At 33.4% G+C, this 20,179-nt stretch overlaps 1 protein-coding gene across 1 annotated transcript; it reads right to left on the bottom strand.

Annotated features, from left to right (window-relative positions):
* Nucleotides 1-2,391: 2,391 nt before the first annotated feature.
* On the bottom strand, nt 2,392-18,214 carry LOC143229314 (calsenilin-like). Its single transcript, XM_076461491.1, has 7 exons — nt 18,092-18,214; nt 14,788-14,912; nt 13,096-13,165; nt 8,505-8,578; nt 5,956-6,168; nt 3,675-3,737; nt 2,392-2,752 (listed from the first exon to the last, which is right to left on the bottom strand). The coding sequence occupies exons 1-7, from the start codon at nt 18,111-18,113 to the stop codon at nt 2,705-2,707; spliced, it is 615 nt and encodes a 204-aa protein (XP_076317606.1). The 5' UTR covers nt 18,114-18,214; the 3' UTR covers nt 2,392-2,704.
* Between the last annotated feature and the right edge of the window lie 1,965 nt (nt 18,215-20,179).

The following is a 20,179-nucleotide window of genomic DNA, read 5'->3' as shown; positions in this document are numbered from 1 at the left end:
AAAGAAATTGGAACTTTTCCAGGTTCAGTTGAGAAGAGCCATATTGACCCATTTTACATGTCTTGCAACCAGGAAACTGGAATTTCCTAATCTGGATTGCACCAAATATGGAACCAGTGTACAAAAGCTGCGTGATGAGTTTGCAAACAGATTTCCAGATTTCAGACAAACTGAAATTAGATTGAAATTGTTCGCTCAACCTTTTGATTTGGCAGTGGAAGACAGTCCTGATGATTGCCAAATGGAACTCATTGAACTGCAGGCTGACATGGACACTAAAAGGAAATTCTCTGAAAACAGTTTGCTAGACTTTTACAAACTCTGTGTACGTGAAAAGTTTCCCAATTTGTCCCGTCATGCACAAAGAATTGCCTCCCTTTTTGGTAGCACCTACTGCTGTGAGCAATTTTCTCCAAAATGAAGCTCATCAAAACCAAATGTAGAAGTCAGCTGACTGATGAACATTTGACCAGTCAGTTAAGAGTGACAACCACTTCTGTCAAAGCTGATATTGACAAGCTCTGCAAGGACTCTAAATTTCAAGTGTCGCACTAAAATGATCACTCATGCAAAAATATAAAATATTATTGCTTGCATTTTGAGAATTGTTTTTAATTTATTGTGCATGTACACGAATAAGCTTGTTTTTTAAGTGGCCCCGCTTGATTGATGAAGTTGGTTATATGGCCCACCGACGAAAAATGTTGCACACCCCTGGTTTATAGGCTGAGCAGTCGATTAATAAATAAAACAGTTCAAAAGTCAAATTCAGTTGCAGTTGAACTCCTAATAACTGTCTACCCCTTATGGCTCAGCGGTAAGCTTGAGAAAATAAAAGATAAAACCTAAGATTTGATACCCGCAGTTGACACATTAAAAAGGAAGACACTGATAACCATGCTTACCGTTAACTTGTGTTGTTAAGTTTGAACAGTGACAAAAAATGTCGTTTCAAAATGAGTTTTTCTTGAGTTGAACTAGAATATTTTTAAAAATATTCTTCCAAAAAACATGTTTGTTTTAAATTAAACACAATGGGCTATCTGTGCTCTGCCCAATACCAGTATCGAAACCCAATTTCTAGCATTGTAAGTCCGCAGATTTACCGCCGTGCCACTGGGGGTAAAGAAAAGTTGTAATTCAATAAACGTTTTCAAGCTGGTTCAACGATGCACTTGCATCTTATGGCAATTTTTTATTTCAATGAACTCTGACAGTCTCATGTTTTTCTGTGTTTTGTTTATCTAGGAATAAAGAAAATATTGAAATACATTTTCACCCCAAACATCCCACGAATGTTAGGAAAAAAACCCACTCACTCTCTAATCTCTGACTTCAAAAATAGTAACTAAATCTCCAAAAGAATTTTAGGAAATCAGTTAAGAGCAACGAAGACAAATTACTCACCACAAGAGGTCGTAGTTACAAACAGAAGTGAAAGGATATTCTCTAACACAGAAAGACTCCACTAGTATATATTTATATCGAGCATGTGCTTTTTGTCAAATAAACGCTGCTGAGGTTTGTTTTCAAGTGTGACGTTTGTTTTTTCAAGGTAAGGAGGAAATAAAGTTATGGATGATGTGCTTTATTTCCTTCTTAAAAATCCACACAACGTCTGTCATGAAGATAATTCTTTAACAACTTTGAGATAGATGGAGAATGGGCGTTTTAATGTTACTGTATAATACTAAAAAAAGTCGTTTAGTTCTATTGAATGCCGTTTCAAAACAGTACTATTCTTTTATGATAGAGTTGCCAGATTTGTGAAACAAAGGGAAAACAAGCCTTAAAACTATTATGTTAATCCAAACTAATTCATTGTTATGAACTGTAGTATTACATTTTATTTTAAATTCGCCAAATTACTATTCAATGAAACTGTTTAGTGATACAAGATAATGAAAGATAATGCGCATAAACATACGTATATGTGCTAAAACTGAATGAGATAATTGTTAACCAGTATTTAAATCACAATGTTTTCTCTGTTTTATATAGGATGTTTTGTGTGAAAACATTATTCCAAAAACCAAGTTTAAATGATCCAAATAAATTTTATGTTTAAAGACTTTGTTGCCTACATTTATGTATTTTAAGGTTTATATTTCCGTAATCTGTCTTGTAGTTGTATTAGTCTTTGTCGTGCTTTAACAAAATGTTCTTAACAAGATGGAAGATATGATATATATATATATGTTTACACTCCATTAACTTAACTGAACTAGCAACCTATCTTGTGGAAATTTTAAAACATTCTCCATCTAAAAAATATATTATTTCATTCTCTTACGTGGTACTTCTAATTGAAAAAAACAACAACTATTTTTTATTAGATAATCTCTTTAATTGTGATGCATAATATAAGCAATGGTTTGGTTGGTATGTAGTGAGGCAATGTATCGTCACAATTACCTTATCGAAGCTTCAAGAATATTTTAGCGATTTTCTTTTATTAGTAAAAGAAATGGGTAATTATACATCAATTGGGTTTAAGATGTACTGTACGAAAACAAAAGTGCTGTGGTTGGAGCATAGCAGGGGCGTTTGTGAAACACACTTTAAAACACAGAATATAAGAGAAATATGAAGTGATAACAACACAGTAGATACTTGTAAAATACACTGAATGGTATGTTTATACGGTAAACTGATTTACTGTGGATTATGTAACCAACTGTAATACGTGGTTTTCTGCTGCCACTTACATGACAGTGTCCAACTGGAAAAGACTCTTTGACCTTTTCTCATCCTGAAGAAAAATAATTCGAAACTGATAAAAACTTAATTTTATATTACAAAACAAACAATTCTATATTAAATTTGTTTAAAATTTTGTTGTTTAAACAGTTACAAAGTATATCTGTGAAGAATAATACCTAAATTTAAAGACTAAAAATAATGACAAGAGAATCGTTAAAATTAAGGAAGAATTCCATACACAATATTTAGGTCAGATAAGTTATGTAGAAAAACACAAAACGGCCGATAACTGAGGCAGATAACCTGGGTGGACAGTTCAATACCAAATAGTATCAGAGGAGCAAGTAGTTCACTTAATACGCAATACTTGAATTAGCTAAGTTAAATAGACAGTTCGATAAATAACTCTAGGGACATAAACCAAAAAAAAAAAAAAAAACACTCCATATGCAATACCTAGTTTAAATATGTTGGATAAGCAATGCTATACACAACCGTAGAATCGACTAACTTAATTAACCTGTTCGATACACAACTCCAGAGATATAAGGTTGGTAACTAGTCCTTAAACAACACTTTGTTAAGATATATTGGATAACAGTTGAATCAGTTTAGCTGAGTAAACAATTCTATACATATCACTGGTCTTGATAAGTTGAAAAATAAATTAGAATAAATCTGCAGTTTAACATCTTTCATAAAATAGTTTAGAAGTGATACGAAATTTTGTGAATAATCTTGTAGAAAAAAACAAGTTGTTTTTATTTTTTTAAGTTTGAGGCATATGTCGTTATAATTCAATAACATTGTTTTAATTTCTTTTGTTGTAGAAGTGTAGACTCCACTCATTATTACAGTAGCACTGTCAATATCAATTTAAAAACCAAAAACAAACTACACTTTAGTACAATTATCTTCATTATAACAATAAATGTATATAAAAAGTATTATATTTATCGAGAATATCTCACCTTCTGGCACCACTCCTTGAATTCATCAAACGAAATAAGTCCGTCCTGGTTGGTGTCTATGTGCTAAATAAAAGAAAATGTTAAATCGTTCAGTTACAGCGATAGATAGATAAGTGGTGAAAAAAACATTAACCAGTCCTTATAATTATTTGTTTTGTCTATTAATACCTATCGTAATTATATAATCACATAATGTGTGTCCACTTTTAAAATTTTTCAGTGAACATTCACTCTAATAAAAATGAAAAATGCGATTTAAAAGTTTCAGAAGTTAATTGTAACGATTGCTACAGTGACTTTTATTTGCCAGTCCAAACTGTGTTCTGTCAATAAAAATAAAACTGTACTATAAATTTAGTTTAATTCCCCAAAACTGGCTGAACACTAAATTAATTTTAATTAATAATCGCCTAGCAGTATACTAAAATCTGTAGAAATAAAAAAGGCGGGAAACTGGTGGTAATTCTTTTTTACACTTAACTGGTTGAATTCAGAGATCTTTACTTGAAAGAATCTTTGAATTAGATTATGAGCACTAATTCTTTATTACAACTGGTTTGAAATAACATTTACGTTATAGTGAAGAAATAAACTTCATAAAAGACTTAAGAACTTTTAAAATCATTATCAAGTAAAGAATTATATATTATTTATAGTGGAAAGAACTAGAAAATTAGCGTTGTTTTTATTTTAAAATATTTTTCAGGAGCAAAAGTAATTTTAAAAATTTTTTTTTGCAAATAGAAGGGTCGAATTAAATATTCAAAATATAGTTTAATGTGCAAAAGTGAAGACAAGTTAAAGGTAGATTTCAGGCTACTTTCAAAGGTCAGAGGAAGCCAATTTCAGGTGCAACACCAAAACGTTATCAATCTTTATATTTAGTAAAACAGAATCTCAATGTAAGTGCTTGAGTTCAGCAAACAGTTAATATTTTATACGTGTCCCTCCTTTAACTTTAAAAACTGTATACATATGGTGCAACATATTTTATCAAAATGCCCTTTGGAATTTTACTCCAAATTTCTTTAATACATTCCCATAAAGTATTTTTTGGAAGTAAATTTTAATTTATTAAGTTTTTTATCTTTCAAATTTAATTGCATGGAAATAGAAGCTCTACGGGGGCCATTGGATAAGTTGAATGACTCCAACAGCTTCTTTCTTAGCTAAGTAATTTCTGCATAGGTTGGATGAGCGTTTAGGGTCATTATCTTTTTTGTAGTAGAATCAATTACCAATAACACGCAAACCGCTGGGTATAATATGACGGATCAGTATCTAATGGTACTTGCGCTGGTCCATTATTCCATGCATTTTAAAAATAGTTTCTGTCAACTTAGCAGAAAAAACACTCAAAAACTATCACACTGCTTCCCCCATGCTTTATAGCAGATGCTATGCATTGAGGTAAGTGTATTTTACCTCTCTTCAGCCGGAAGTGCAACCTACCCTTTGAACCAAATAGTTCAAACTTGAACTCATCCGTTTATAACGCCCTTTTCCAACTGTTTAGCAAGTTTTAGTCTCTTGAAAATATTTGGAGATCAAAGTAAAACTTTTTTAACTGCTACAACACCAAATATTTCATTCTCGTTGAGTCTTTTCGCTACTATAAATCTGGACAGTTTCCTTTCATTTGGTACTTAGTCGTTTGTCTCATACCGCCATGTTATATATCAGTGAAAGTCTTCCTTCTACTCCGAAGGCTGTATTAACGAAGATAGTAAACATTAGTATCATTGAGTTTAGGTGTTCTGCCTCTTCGTTCCCTATTTTCAAATTTACCTGTCTCGGTCTCACAATCTATGGTGAACTTGACAATGTTTGGGAAACATTTCCAGTCTTCAATGATTTATTGAAGAGTCCAAATACCATTGTGTAAAGTTTTTATGCGAACTATCTGCTTTACTGACAATTCTCTACGCTTTTTGGGCCGTGGCATGATAACAAAACTTAATATATAGTTTTAAACACTATTTTTATCAAGGTTTAATTGCGAAATGTCATTAAACTGATTTCTTCTAGCATGTACTAGTACCGTATGCTAGCTTTTTGCTAGCTCCTTTCTATATAATTAAGACAGTTACTTTAAACCCTCAATTACGTTAATTCAAGCAGAGTCCTTGTTACAAGTATATAGGAATTTTAAAGAATGATAGGTATTCTCACCCTGGCTCAAACAGTTGTCAACAGGGATCACTGAATCATTACCAAATTTACTTTCTGTTATGATATGGAAGATACAAATATTTTACAAAATTGATGGACGGTTCCTTACATGAAAAATGCGCTCGACGTGTTCTCTAGCAGAGTGCTCGTGAACTACAGGTTCAGTGTAATGGCCCAGCATCTCATAGATAGAAGACACGATATGTAACATCTCCTGCTTGCTTATGTATCCGTCTCCATTGATATCATAAAGATCAAAAATCCATTTCAGTTTCTCTGTTATCGGTCCTCGCGAAATAGATGACAGCAAAGTGATGAATTGCTGAAACAATTAACAGAAGTGTTTATGGTTTTCATTAGTGTTCGGCATGTTAGTGTTTTTACTTCATAACACCATTGACAAAATGTTATTTCTAACAATAAATTTTCTTTATCTAAATTAACACGTATAATTACTTTAGATAATTTTACTTTTAATCACCAGAATAGTCATTATCATTAATGGGTTTTTCTTTTACTTCTTTATGTTTGCACTTTTATTTATAAACACGCAGTTCTTGAATCTTCCAGTGATAAATTTATCTCGTTATAAACATTAGATACTCAGTCATTGGACGGATAAAACTAAGAGTTCAATTTGCTTATCTTTTCTTCGTTTTTGTTTGTTTATTTAATTTTATATATTCTTGCATGTGTTGATCTTTGTCACTGATTTTTGGCTGTTATGCCATATCAGCTAAAATAAGCTTTTAAAAGCTAATATAAATTAAATCTGATTTCTGAGTTAACCTTTCATGATGTACAGCTTATTCATCTACATGATAACCGGCTAAAATAAGCAGTTTAACCTATATAAGCTATTCTAAAACATGACTTTAGTTAGTAACATTCCATGATGTAGAATTTATCTACTTATATCATAAACATTTAAAATTAAAATTAACAGAAGACAAGTGTCCATTCTGGCTAGAGAGTTTCTCCAATTCAAATACATTGTCGGAATCGTTGAATTTTCAATTAAACTCAAAAAATACTATATCAGTAGTCTCTCGTGATGACGAGAAACCCACTTATAGTAAAAATGTATCTCTGGACCGCTGGTAATAAAGCAGAGAACAACGTTTCGACCTTCTTAGGTCATCTTAGGTTAATCTTCCTGAAGATGACCTAAGAAGGTCGAAACATTGTTCTCCATTTTATGAGTAAAAGTGTTAATACCCATACCAGCCATTCTAAGATACATATATCAGTAGTCTTCAATGATGTAGAATTTATCCACCGAAGTCATAATTAGCTAAAATGAACAGCTTCAACATTCATCATCTCTTCTCAAACTTGGCTTTATTGAGTAACCTTCCTTTGTGTATATTTCATCAACCTACGTCTTAACGACTAAAATTATCAGTTTCAAACTACATTATATCTCTTCAAAACTTACTTAACTGAGTAACCTTCAATAATGTTTAAATATTTTATGACTCTTCGTTAAAAAATGTTGAACTATTACGTGATAGTTTTAAAGTATTGAAAGCCTTAAAATTACGAGAAAACAAGAGTTCATTATATTAGAAAATTTTGCCAATTCAAGCACATTGTCGGAATCATTCGAGCCAGTTTCCATTAAACTCAACAAAATACCATATCTGTAATCTTCTTGGTCAATATTTGAAGGTCAATAAGGTGAGTTTAAACTTAAAAACGAACATTCTTTAAAATAATTGTTATGTTTTCTAGTATGTATTATTTCATAGGATACTGTACGTGCTTTTCTTGACATAATTATATATAAATTCAACTTCAATGACCGCTGATAAAAGTGCGAGCGTGGTTTCCATGACAACGGAGTGGTACAACAACTTGTACCAATGAGTTTCCTTTTGAGACAAATTATTCTTCCTGCATGTCTTGTGTTTTGTCATTAAAAAAAAAAGTTTGCATGGTGTATGCTCTGGAGAGTTTGTTTGCCCTCAGTAATCAAAGAAAATACTTTAGTGTACGATAATGCAGAATTCTCTCTAAAGAACACTTTATACATTATTTTACACTCTCGTGCAATATTCCCTGCAAAGCAAAGGTTTTTAAAATCAAAGAAATATGCCCCGCTGGTACAGCTGTAAGTCTACGCATTTACAACTCTAAAATCTGGGTTCGATTCATCTCGATGGACTCAGCAGATAGCTCGATGTAGCTTTGATATAAGAAAATACACACACTCAAAGAAATACTTATATATTATAACACATGACTATGACATTCCTCGTAAGACAAAAATCCACACAAACTATCCGGTTGATATAAATAATTTAATACACTGTGTTGCAAATGACAGTTAAAAATAGATAAAACTGTTTGCTACAAATTGGTGCCATTAATATTAATGACGAGACTGTAACAGTTGTACTGATCTACAGGAAAGGAAGTCCACAGTGATACAGTGGTAATGCTATAGATATACAATGCTATAAACCTGGGGTTCAGTTTCCCCACACAGTAGATATCGTAACGTGGCTTTAGTCTAAAACAAACACGCATGAATAGAAAAATTAAATATTATAACACTATGTATACGTATATTTCAGTATAACAGTACGAATAAAGATTTTGTTTAAGGTTCACTGTTTTACTTACTGAATTATCTGAGCGAATACATGAACTTACCTCAAAAGTTAAAGCTCCACCATTGCTTAACTGCTTAAACGTACTAAAGACGTAGTGAGCGTACCGAGTTGCATCTAAAGAATAATAAAAATAAAGTTTTTGATGAACAAACAATAATCAGGAAAAAAAATGTATGCCAACTGACCTATCACACGATTCTTAGCGTCCCCTTGAACAGGTATAATTTCTGAAAACAATTTTACATAATAAATAAAGTGTCCCACTTCCTTTAAAATATATCTTTCTAGATGTAAGATGAATCATTACTTCTTAATATGTAAGATACGAAATAAAGTATGACTTTACCTTGAACTTTATACTCTTAAAAAATGTAAGGTCAATCTCTATTTTCAAGAGCGTAAGGCTACACTCTACCTCACAAGATGTAAGATGCCTTTCTACTTTAAAAAGCATAATATTACTTTCTACTTAGAAAAGAGTAAGATTATGCTTTATCTTGAAAGACGTAGGATGCTTTTCTGCCTTTCAAGACTTAAGATGGTTGTTTGTTCATACCGAAATATTATAAAATGGCTAACTGCTTTGAAGAAGATCAGGTGAACCTCTGTAATGTGGAGAGTAAAGTGAGTCTTGAAAGTTGAAGTTTATTCGTTACCTTTATAAACGAAAGGCGACTGCTGATCTTGCTTTTCAAACCTAACCTCGAAGGAGTAATTTATATTAATTATATTAATTTATATTAAATCTCAAAACCGATTTTATCGCCAGCAGCAGGTCAACATTTCGACAATTTAACATACTTGTGCTGTAACATCAATATATGTTAATTTTGTAGGCATATAAAACTGCATTTTACAGCTTCTACAGACGGTTGAGTATGTAATATTAAAATGGTCTTGGATATTCGGATCAGCAGATCACGTGACAACCACAGCCGAACTACGTTTTCACGATGTTTGATGTTTTGTAGGTGCTGTGCGGTGATGTCATCGAAGATTTATCCTTTTTGGAAAGGTGTTTTACAGCGTACCCAACGTAAGATATTCTCACATACATACATACATAAATATTTGTTCAAATCAGGGATTTACAATTTCAAAAACGGGAATATCGCTTACATTTAGAGGCAATAGAAAACAAAGGAATGTATATCATCTTGAGGGATCAGGACCATCCAGAAAGAGATCTATGGACATAAGTTGCTTCCAGGCATATACATATAATCGTCATTTACATCAAGTAGCTGAAAAATTAAACAGACTTCCATGCTATTCTGTACGAATATGTAACGTGTGATTATATTTTTGAAAAGTGCGCCAGATAGCCATCGTCCACCTACACTATATGGAAGACTTGAAGGGAAGAGTAGTGTACTTTGGACATTACAAAATTATAATGAAGCCTCGTAAAATGGAAATACTAAAGGGCTACTGTCAAAATGTAATATCATCAGACAGAGCATGACAGGACGTGGACTAAAATGATGTGGTGAGGTTTCAAAACTGGTTTAAGTATAAGGTACTCTACCTATGTACAACATTTAAACAAGTGTGCTAATCGCAGTGGGGAATGTTATACTATTTAAAATGTGAGAGACGAAGTTCTGCAAATTGTTAAACTTTCTGCAAAATAAAAATCAAATTTAGTTTCGAAGAAACTATCAATTATTCTCTCATGTTTGAGATCAAGAGCTCAAATATTAAATTACTAAAGATTGGGAAGAAAATAGCCTCTATTTGGACATGCGACCTGCAGCTAAGTCTTTAAACTGAAGCAAAAGTAGTTAATATTAAAAAGCAAACCCCACACATGATCACATACTTCAAACAACATTAACCATTTTCAGCAGGTTTGACGATAAGGTAAATCGTACAGGTTTGGTTTGATTTGAATTTTGCGCAAAGCTACACAAGGGCTATCTGCGCTAGCCCTGCTTATTTTGCAGTGTAAGAGACTAGTGGGAAGGCAGCTAGTCATCACCACCCACCGCCAACTCTTGGGCTACTCTCTTACCAACGAATAGTGAGATTGATGGTCACATTATAATGCCCCTACGGGTGAAAGGGCGAGCATGTTTGGTGTTACGGGGATTCGAGCCCGCCAACCTTGGATTACGTACGAGACGAGTACCTTAACTACCTGGCCATGTCGGGCTGCAAATCGTTCAGTGGAACTGTGTATAATTTTAGGTTTAGTAACTGTCCTTTACAGTTTTAACTTGTACACCTACAATTTATGTACATATTTTCTTTAAGTATATGAATAATACTCTATGCAATAAATTCTAGTGCACGTGTGTGGCAATTCTTGCTTGTGATTAAAGTAAACTTGAACAAGATAAACAACGCAGAATCTCGTTATACATACACGGTTTCAGCATAACTAATAACTAAGAAAACTGAAACGTAATAGCTAAGAGAAAATAATACATTATTACGTGCTTGTACGTACATCATATTTTTATACTGCTACTAAATCTTTTCCGTGATAAGACTTGTTCAATAGTCGAGCAGAAGGAAGCTGTAGTAGGGAAAAAGAGTTTTCCTGATTGTTGTTGATGGATACGTGACTGACGGGAATGACGCAAGAATAGACAATACACATCATCCACGAGAACAGCTGTCTGATGTAAAATAGGTTGTAGAAGTTCGTATTCGAAACAAAACTTAGGGAAATTTTCTACATGAGCCTCATAATCATATAGGACAGAACCGCAACGAAGGTTTGTTTGTTTTTTAATTTTGCGCAAAACTACACAAGGGCTATCTGCGCTAGCCGTCCCAAATTTAACAGCTAATCATCACCACCCACCAACAACTCTTGGGATACTCTTTTACCAACAAATAGTTGGATTGATAGTCACATTATATTGCCCCCACGGTTGAAAGGGCGAACATGTTTGGTATGACGGAGGTTCAAACCCGTACGCTCGGATTGCGAGCCTAGCATCTTAACCACCTGGCCATGCCGGGGCCCTTGAACGAGGGAAATAAAATAAAAAGAAGCCGAAGAGAGAAAGAGAGTGAAAATAATTTTAAAGAGATACACAGATATAATGAAATATTTTATAATACATCCATGTATTTACAGGGGTTGGTTGATTAATATTTCAGTAAAATTACAATTGCACAATAAAAGCTAAAAAAGCTGAAACAAGAAAACGTAAGAGTAAAAAACAAAACAAAAAACCTTGAGGAAATTAGTTTCAGCTTTAAAAACATTCATCTCAGGGCTGAACATTTGGAATATATTTATTTCTCAAACTTCCAGAGGATTGTACTCTCCGATCATTTCGTTACTCACATAGAAATTGTAAAATAGTCTCTGATTTACTTTATAAAAGCACAGGACATCCCGTATCTAATACTCTGCTTGTATTATTCTACTATATGAGTAAAAAAGAGCTTGATGCCCTCTCTTCCTAATAATACCATGAAATATATCAGGAGTGAATAACCTGTATCTGTTGTATTCTTGATTCGATGAGTGTCATGGATGAGAAAAATAAGTGCAACTTGAGCACATTGAAACTTGTAAGAAAATACCTGAGTTTTTCAGATGTTTGGCTGTAGTTAACATTCATATGGCAGAGTTTTGCTTTCCGCGATAACACATATTGACGACACATTTGCTTTTCGTCTCAGTTGGGTACTAAATGTAAACTTAAGGTTAATAACTGCTAAAATGTCTAAACGGACTACAATCTCACAGTTTACTTGATCCAGTGGTCAATGATATTTAAATAAGAACGAGCTCGACGTGAATAACCGACAAAGGATTCGAATTTGAGAGAGGGTGCTGCCAAACACGTCCAGGGTGCGTTATAGGGTGGCGGTCATTCACCCATGTTTCCCTAGGAGTGCTGTTTACTGGTTGCCTTCCCTTCACAGCGCAAAACTGGAGACGACTAAACCCGAAATCCGTATCTGGCTGCTTAACTCAGTTTCTCATTTATGTAAACAAATAAACAAACAAATATAATTAAAGCAAAGCCTGAAGTTTATATACATATATATTGTTATAATTGTCTTCTAAACCGCATGCATTTAAGTATATAACTTCCTCACTTGATGAAAACGTAAGGTATACGCACCTAAACACATGGTATTCTCACAGTATATATTGAAAGAAAGGTACAGATAGTTTCGTTGAAATCTAATATAGTTTTAGTTTTATAAATTAGTGTTCTAATTGAAATTTAAGTTATAACTTAGAAATAAAAGTTATAATTTTTATGGAGAGAAAACTTTTGTACAAGCGAACAAAACACGATAAAACTTATATTTGTCATAAGACACCGGCCTAAGAGGTTTGGACTGAGGCAATGGTTATAGTGAATATAGTGTGGTTGAAATACTATTGTTATAAAGTATTCTAATTATTAAAAAATTCTGAGGGACTAGATAAGAAAGGTAGTACTTGGAAATGTAATAGGGCTGGTACTAGTGTTTTACAATAAATGTAAAATAGGATCTGGTTACAGCTTTATATCTCACTTTCATTACTTTGAGTTGATTTCCGTGCGTAACTGATAAATAATTATTTGCTTAACCCTTATGCCTAAGACAATTAGAACTATATATTTTTAGTATAAGACAGAGCTCATTTCTCCAACTTTCTCTTTACTTACCACCTTGAGGGAAGAACTGAGAAAATATTTCTTTGAAAGATTCTTCTCTAACCATTCCTGTAGGACATTCCTAAGTTGAAAAATAATTATTGAAACAATACTAGATACATAAAGTATTAATACTTGTTTATTGAATAGTTTTTCTAGAGTTAATATTCGAGCATGCTACTGAAAATAAATACTAATGAATATTATATAGCTTGTGTGTTATTTAAATGAAAACAGTATTATAAAACTGTAGGCTCTTCCAATGTTTGCTACCCTGATAGACTCTATAAACACTGAACATGGCGGTATGTGTCTGGAAGCTCTTATTTATTAAACAAAAATGAGGATATAAACTAAATGACATTATGAGTAATTAAAATTACACTAAAATGTATTAGAAGTTAATTATAAAATAAATATTTTTTTAAATTCGTTATTAAAAAAATAATCGTTCGAGTTGTCTAGAAAGCATAATTAAAAATCCAGAATATTTTGCTTCATATTACTACTAGGTAAAAACGATAATTTACGTGTTTTTTTGTTTTTACATATATTCTCTAAATAGTTGTATTAGACAGAATCGTCATATACTGCGAATAAAGGAACTTGATAATTTAAAGAAGGGAATTTTGAATAAAAGATTCCCCCGCTGGGACGACTATGAGTCGACGAATTTACAACGTCAAAACCATGGGTTCGATTCCTCTCGGTGGACACAGCAGATAGCCCGATGCGACTTTGATATAAGAAAACACACACACTCAATAAAATAATTATCCCAGAAATATTGCTTCTGTTTTAAGAACAGAAACTTCCATTGAAAGTTCTTGTGAAAGATGCATTCTTAACACGACGCCATCTACTGAGTATTTATTAGGCAAAGTATGCTCGGACTGCGAACTTGTAGGTTCATGGTTTGAGTTCATTACCAAAAAACGCGCCCCAAGGTTTATAACCCTGGATATACGACAACAATAACTGTCAAATTTTATTATTAGCCCCATAAAAATAGCACAATGATTGGTGAAATGTGCTTTTGATTAAGTGTCTTCCCTTTAGCCTATCAGATTAAAATCAGGAATAGTTATGGGCAGATATGTTTTGTGTGACTTTGCCCGAACATTCCAAAAAACAAACCAATTGCTAAAATATGTTTGCATCATCGAATTGCTTAGTGCTTACTTAGTTTAGCGTAAAGCAGCATAATGAACTATTTGCACTCTGTCAATCATGGGGAATCGAACTTCGGATTTGAGTATTGTACGTTCAAAAAATTACCACTAACCTACCAGGAAACTCAGAGAGATTCGAACTCAGGTATATTCGTATCTACTCTAATACAAGATAGTTTTCTTTTACATTTATGTTATCAACGAATCATAAGAAAAATCTAAATAAATAATGCGAATTATTTCACACGGACTGTTTTATTCTTTCTAAACTAAATTATTGTACCACAGCTTTTTAGTGTTCAAAAGTTTGACTGCAATTATATAAGTATCATAAAGAAAGTGCTTCAAAGGTTATACCACACTGTGGAAAATATACCATAATAATATATTTTAACAATGATATGTAATACGTAAAAATGTTTTTTAAAGTTGTGCTTTATAGTTATTACAAATTTACATTCGAATTTTGAGCAAAATAATGAATTTATTATTATTGAAATATTTTGTACGTATTTTATCCAGACATACGAACCTGTTTAAATCCTTGGTACATGAGTCGTATTTCTTTTCTGGTGAAATACGTCGTCTTGCACAGTGCATCTAACCTTTTAGGTTTGTACCGAGTGTGGTGTGATTGCTCTTCTTCTCCTTCATTATCTGAAATATTCCAGACTAATTATTTTCTCCAAAGGTGACGCCAAAAACACATCTTTTATAATGCTGCATTAGTTGATGAAGTTGTTTGTTGCACATTATACACGAATAGCGTGTGTGTGTGCGCGCGTACGTGTGTTGTTTAATATTTTAATTTAATTCGCTGTAAAACACGTCAAGAGATTATCTTACCTGACGGAAATAAAACGCCACAAACTAAAGTGCCTAATGATTTTTTTTAACGTCTAAAAATTCCTGTTACTTCAAACGAGCATCAATAGTGATAAAAATAATCATATATCAGTTCACTTTGTGTGATTGTAACTTTGTTTGTCCGAGAACTCTATCTATACTATTGTCTCTAGCAAGTCTAAACTTGGGAGGTGGACTTTAGATGGCCTGTTTGGTATCCTTAACCCCTACCATGGGGGTTGCAACACACCCAGAAGGCTACCAAGATACGATGAAGTTCTTGTAGTAGATTTTCGAATCGTCAAACACGAATCTAGCATCGTATTTTATATTCCAGTCCATCTCAGGATATCGGAGTGCCATGCTTGAAGTCGTGTTTATGTCTCCAATTACCAACTAGCGAGACCACAAGTAGTATAGTATATGTACTTAGGTTCATGGGTAAGTGTCTTAATGAGATTTATTTACGGGCACGGCCCCCAACACTGGATAGCTATAGAAGTAACAAAGATAACTGAGGAGTTGTATCAGAGCACTGAGGCTTCTGCGAATCATGAGGGGGGCTTTGGACCCCCTCAATTTAGCGCGATTATTTTACGTTTGTTGCATTAAGATGTTGATATTTTTGTGTATGCGTCGTTATATACACCTGTTGTTGAAATATTTGAAAACAGTATCTTTACTTTTTTCTTTGCCTTTTACATTTATTTCTTATCAGTAAACTTAAACTCCAATATATATCCAGTTTTTCGCAACAAAGGGTTAGCGTATCCTAGACGTCTTACATCAGATCATTTGTAGTAAACCCAAACTTTCAGAATTCTAACGTATTCTGCTTACTAAAGTATTTTCAATTGCATTCTCAATATGAAGTGTAGCATACGTTGTTCATAACTGTAATATTATGAGAGTGACTCCTGGTTTTATCACGAACTCTTAAGGAATCAGTAACTTCCGATTACGTTACCCCTTGAATTTATAATTGTATTTCTGGTTCACTTATCAATACTGTATTTAATTTGGGTTTTAGATAAATAGTTCAGTTTATTTCATGTAGAATTTAAAACGTCTCTGTTCTGAGCGAAATATTCTTCTTCATTCATTAACAAACGTTTAACTATCTTAAACTGTTAGATTTGAGTTCCACTTATTTTCTCGATCTTTGTTTTCGCGTAAAAAACTCAGACACTTCTTTTAAGAAAAGTGTTTCATAGCCACTAAACAAAAATATTAGTTTAATTAGGTTTGTTTGTTTTTGAATTTCGTGGAAAACTACACAAAGGTTATCTGCGCTAGCCGTCCCTAATTTAGCAATTAAGACTAGATAGAAGGCAACTAGTCATCACCACTCATCGCCAACTCTTGGGCTACTCTTTTACCAACGAATAGTAAGACTTACCGTCACACATAACGCCCACCCGGCTGAAAGGACGAGCATGTCTGATGTGACGGGTGTGACCCTCAGATTACGAGTCGAGTGCCTTAACCACCTGGCCATGCCGGACAGTTCAGTTGGGAGCATGACACATTAAAGGTTGGTGTTCATATGCAACACCATTAAGATGTTAATTATTCAAGCTTTTAGTAACACCAGTAACGTTTGTAAGTTAACATATGGATATAATATATAACATTATTTCCATGCATAATACATATGTATATAATTCATAGCAAAATCCCGGGCATTCGAAAGTGCAATATCGACTTGAGAAAAAAAAAATATGGAGAGAAATACCACAACTATATCCGATGAAGAGCACACGTATAGCGAGATTGTTAAACGACAAGGTTCAAGATGACATTATATTTCGAAGAGAAGAGCCTTCAATATTCCTCATAAAAACGCTAAATTTACACAACTGAGCGTTTAGGATAGCAATGCTCTATGTAAAGTCACGATCCAAGCTAATCTGTAGCCATACCCTCATTTAAAAGTGAAGCTATGATTACGAAAAAAAATTTATAGGTTTTGAGCATTATAAACTGTTCAACTTCAGAGAATTTACTTTCAATACTACTATTTCTATGAGGACATTAGATATCTGTCTTGGTAGGCCTGGCATGGCCAGGAGGTTAGGGTGCTCGTCTCGCAGTCTGAGAGTCGTGGGTTCGATTTCTCGCCACACCAAATATACTCGCCCTCTCAGCCGTGAGAATGTTGTTACGTGATGGTCATTCCCACTATTATTTGGTAAAAGAGTAGCCCAAGAGTTGGCTACTCGCCTTCCCTCTAATCATACACTGCTAAATTAGGGATAGATAGCGCAGTTAGCCATCGTGTAGCTTTGCGCGATATTCAGAAAATAAACAAATGAACAAATTTTCTTCCGTGAAAAATAAGCTTGTAAACTGCGTGAGGCCAGCCAAGACTGGAGCTAGCTAGCTTTCCATCTAGAGAAGTGTACCTGTGTTTCAACAAAGAATTAACTCGCTCTCCGTGAATGTCAATAAAAGATTCAGTTCCAGATCAGATATAAAACTCAGTATTATTTGCAAGTTTGTAAAACTCTTGTATATAAATCGTTTTTTGTGATAGCTATTTGTAGTAACTATTATTATACATTGTATTGTTGTTTCCTCATTGAAATATGTTTGTGTTAAGAAAGAAAGCTGTGTGAATCAATCTTGTTGGCAAATATTATACATTTTGGTAAATATCAACATTTAATTACTTCTAAATTAAAATTAAAATTAAAATTTCTAGTTATTTGTAACATAAATCGGACACTCGTCCGAGATAAAGTATAATACGTAACATGAATCAAAAGTTATTTCTTTATATAAATGGAACTTAAAGTCCTCGTGAATTTTACGTGAAATTGAAAAATAACAGTTCCGTAAGTAATCAGTCTATCACACTGTTTTTTGTTGTTATTGTGTGTTTACTTCTTAACTTTGTTATCTGCCGTGTTTGGTCCGCGATGAAAGATAAACATTATTCACAGACCCATCTTAATAGAAAACCTGTTGAAAACAATTATTTTTCCTACCTTTTTTCTTGCCTCCAAACATTCTAAATAGAATATTGGTTTACCTGGACTCAAAATCAATCGAGCTTCTGCAACAGCTTGTAGTAGTGCTGACTTAAACCAGCACTCTGAAGGTAACGTTCCTCGCCTGCCTTCAGTCTTCTACACTTATCGACCATCCAAACCTTCCTCTGGAGTCACGTGAGCAGCTAAGCTTCGTGAGTCGAAACTAAGAACAACAACAAACAGTTAGAATTGTGTGTTGTTTTAATAAATGAGCCACAAAACGTCAGGATTGGTAGATTAATACACCGAAGCTTAGAATTTTATTTTATTTTCTTTTTTACGTTGGAACTAAGATATGCGTGTTCTCAAACTTTTTACGTAAATAGATAATTGGAGTAAATAACAACAGAACCCAGTTTATAGTTAAGTACAAATCTACACAGTGGACTATATCTATAATGTATCAATCACAGGTATCGAAACCCGGTTTTTAACAGTATAAATCTGCAGATTATATTCGCTGTGTCAGTTAAGGGGTCCCCAAGAGATCTGGAGACCTAACCTCATGGCGTAATTTGCATATACAATGTATATATTATTTCAGTTTGACTTGGAGTGTCCTCCACAAGGGTACTCAAAACAGTAGTTTCTGTGTTAAAACCTCCTGCTCACAGTCGCGTGCTTTTATATCAGCATTGTCCTATTTATGCTTCTAATATCCTTGTATTTCTATCAATTCTAATTATGTCCTGCAGTTTTCTACAGACTTTGGATTATCAACCGACCTGCTTTTGTAGGTATTTCTGTCATACTTGGATGATTTATAATTCTAGTTTTATGTAATACCCCAAATCCTTACCTTGCAGTATATTTCTGAGTTCCAATTAGTATTCGAAATTTGGTAGGAAAATAAGTTTTAAAGGCAGAATCAAAAACAGGATTTCATTTCTATCGTCTGTTTGAAGTAAAAGTCCCTTTGTTTATACATTAATGCTCTTCGGTAGATTCAAAGGTAAAACATTGTGCGAATTTTTGTAGTTTAAAACTACTTTAGTTTCACGACAAATAGAAGTTTGTTTTAAGGTAGTTTCACACCAATAAAATACTGAATTTAATCATTTTGGGAAATGAGGCTGTCATCTTCGATAAGTGAACAATGTTCTTAAAACGTGGTTTCAGGAATACAACGAACAAAACAGTTATTTTCTTTTTTTACTTAGGTCTAGTACGGTGTGGTGGCTAAAACACTCTGGTGGTGGTGGGATCAAATTCCATTAGTAAAAATTCTCATCCTTTCGACCTATTCCGCTAGTCTTTGGTAAAAAATGGCCTAAGATTTGGCAGTAGGTGGTGTTGACTGGCTGTCTTTATTCTTGTCTATCATTTTAGAATTATGGATAGCTAGGGCAGATAGCCCTCGAGTTGTATTGTGCGAAATTCAACAAACAAATTATTTGGTAATTATTCATACTAAATGAAATGTGTGTGCATATCTAAATTTCTCTGTTGTAAACTTTTTGTCTCAGCAACCAAGTACCGATACATGTATGTAACCAAATTAGATGACGTTAGCGAAATGCATGACGACATAAGAAGGCCTTTTCATATCAGAAGTAAGGCAGGAAACTCCAATAGTCGTATATTAAGGGAGACATTATAGCTGAGTAACTGGTAAAAAAGTGGCCCAAAAGAACAGCATTAAAACCAACGATTTTTAATTTTTTTATTTATTGAATATTTAGAAAGGATTAGCAACTGGTAAAACTCAAATCAAATATATAATTTAATCAAAGTTTAAAGTAAAACACGAAGTAGGAATAGACGGAAACCTACCCACACCCATTTTGAGGTTGCACAGTGTTAAAAACCATCAAGTATTGTAATGTTATCATTCTTATATTTCTTCCTTACTTTTTGGTGCTCCCATTTCTTAATTTTTTACACTCGTCTCATAGTTTTTGGTTATAAGTATCAAGAATGGTTGGGATCTAGGCCTGTTGTTCTTGTAGCTTTTCTTAGAGCTTTCTCTCAACATTTTCTAACTTTTTCTGATATCTGGAGTCTATTTTTTGGCTGGTTTAATGGCTAAAATTTGCTTCACAT

The sequence above is a fragment of the Tachypleus tridentatus genome, chromosome 10 (genome assembly GCF_004210375.1).
Source record: "Tachypleus tridentatus isolate NWPU-2018 chromosome 10, ASM421037v1, whole genome shotgun sequence".
Taxonomy (NCBI): Eukaryota; Metazoa; Arthropoda; class Merostomata; order Xiphosura; family Limulidae; genus Tachypleus; species Tachypleus tridentatus.
This window is presented reverse-complemented; position numbering and strand designations above follow the sequence as displayed.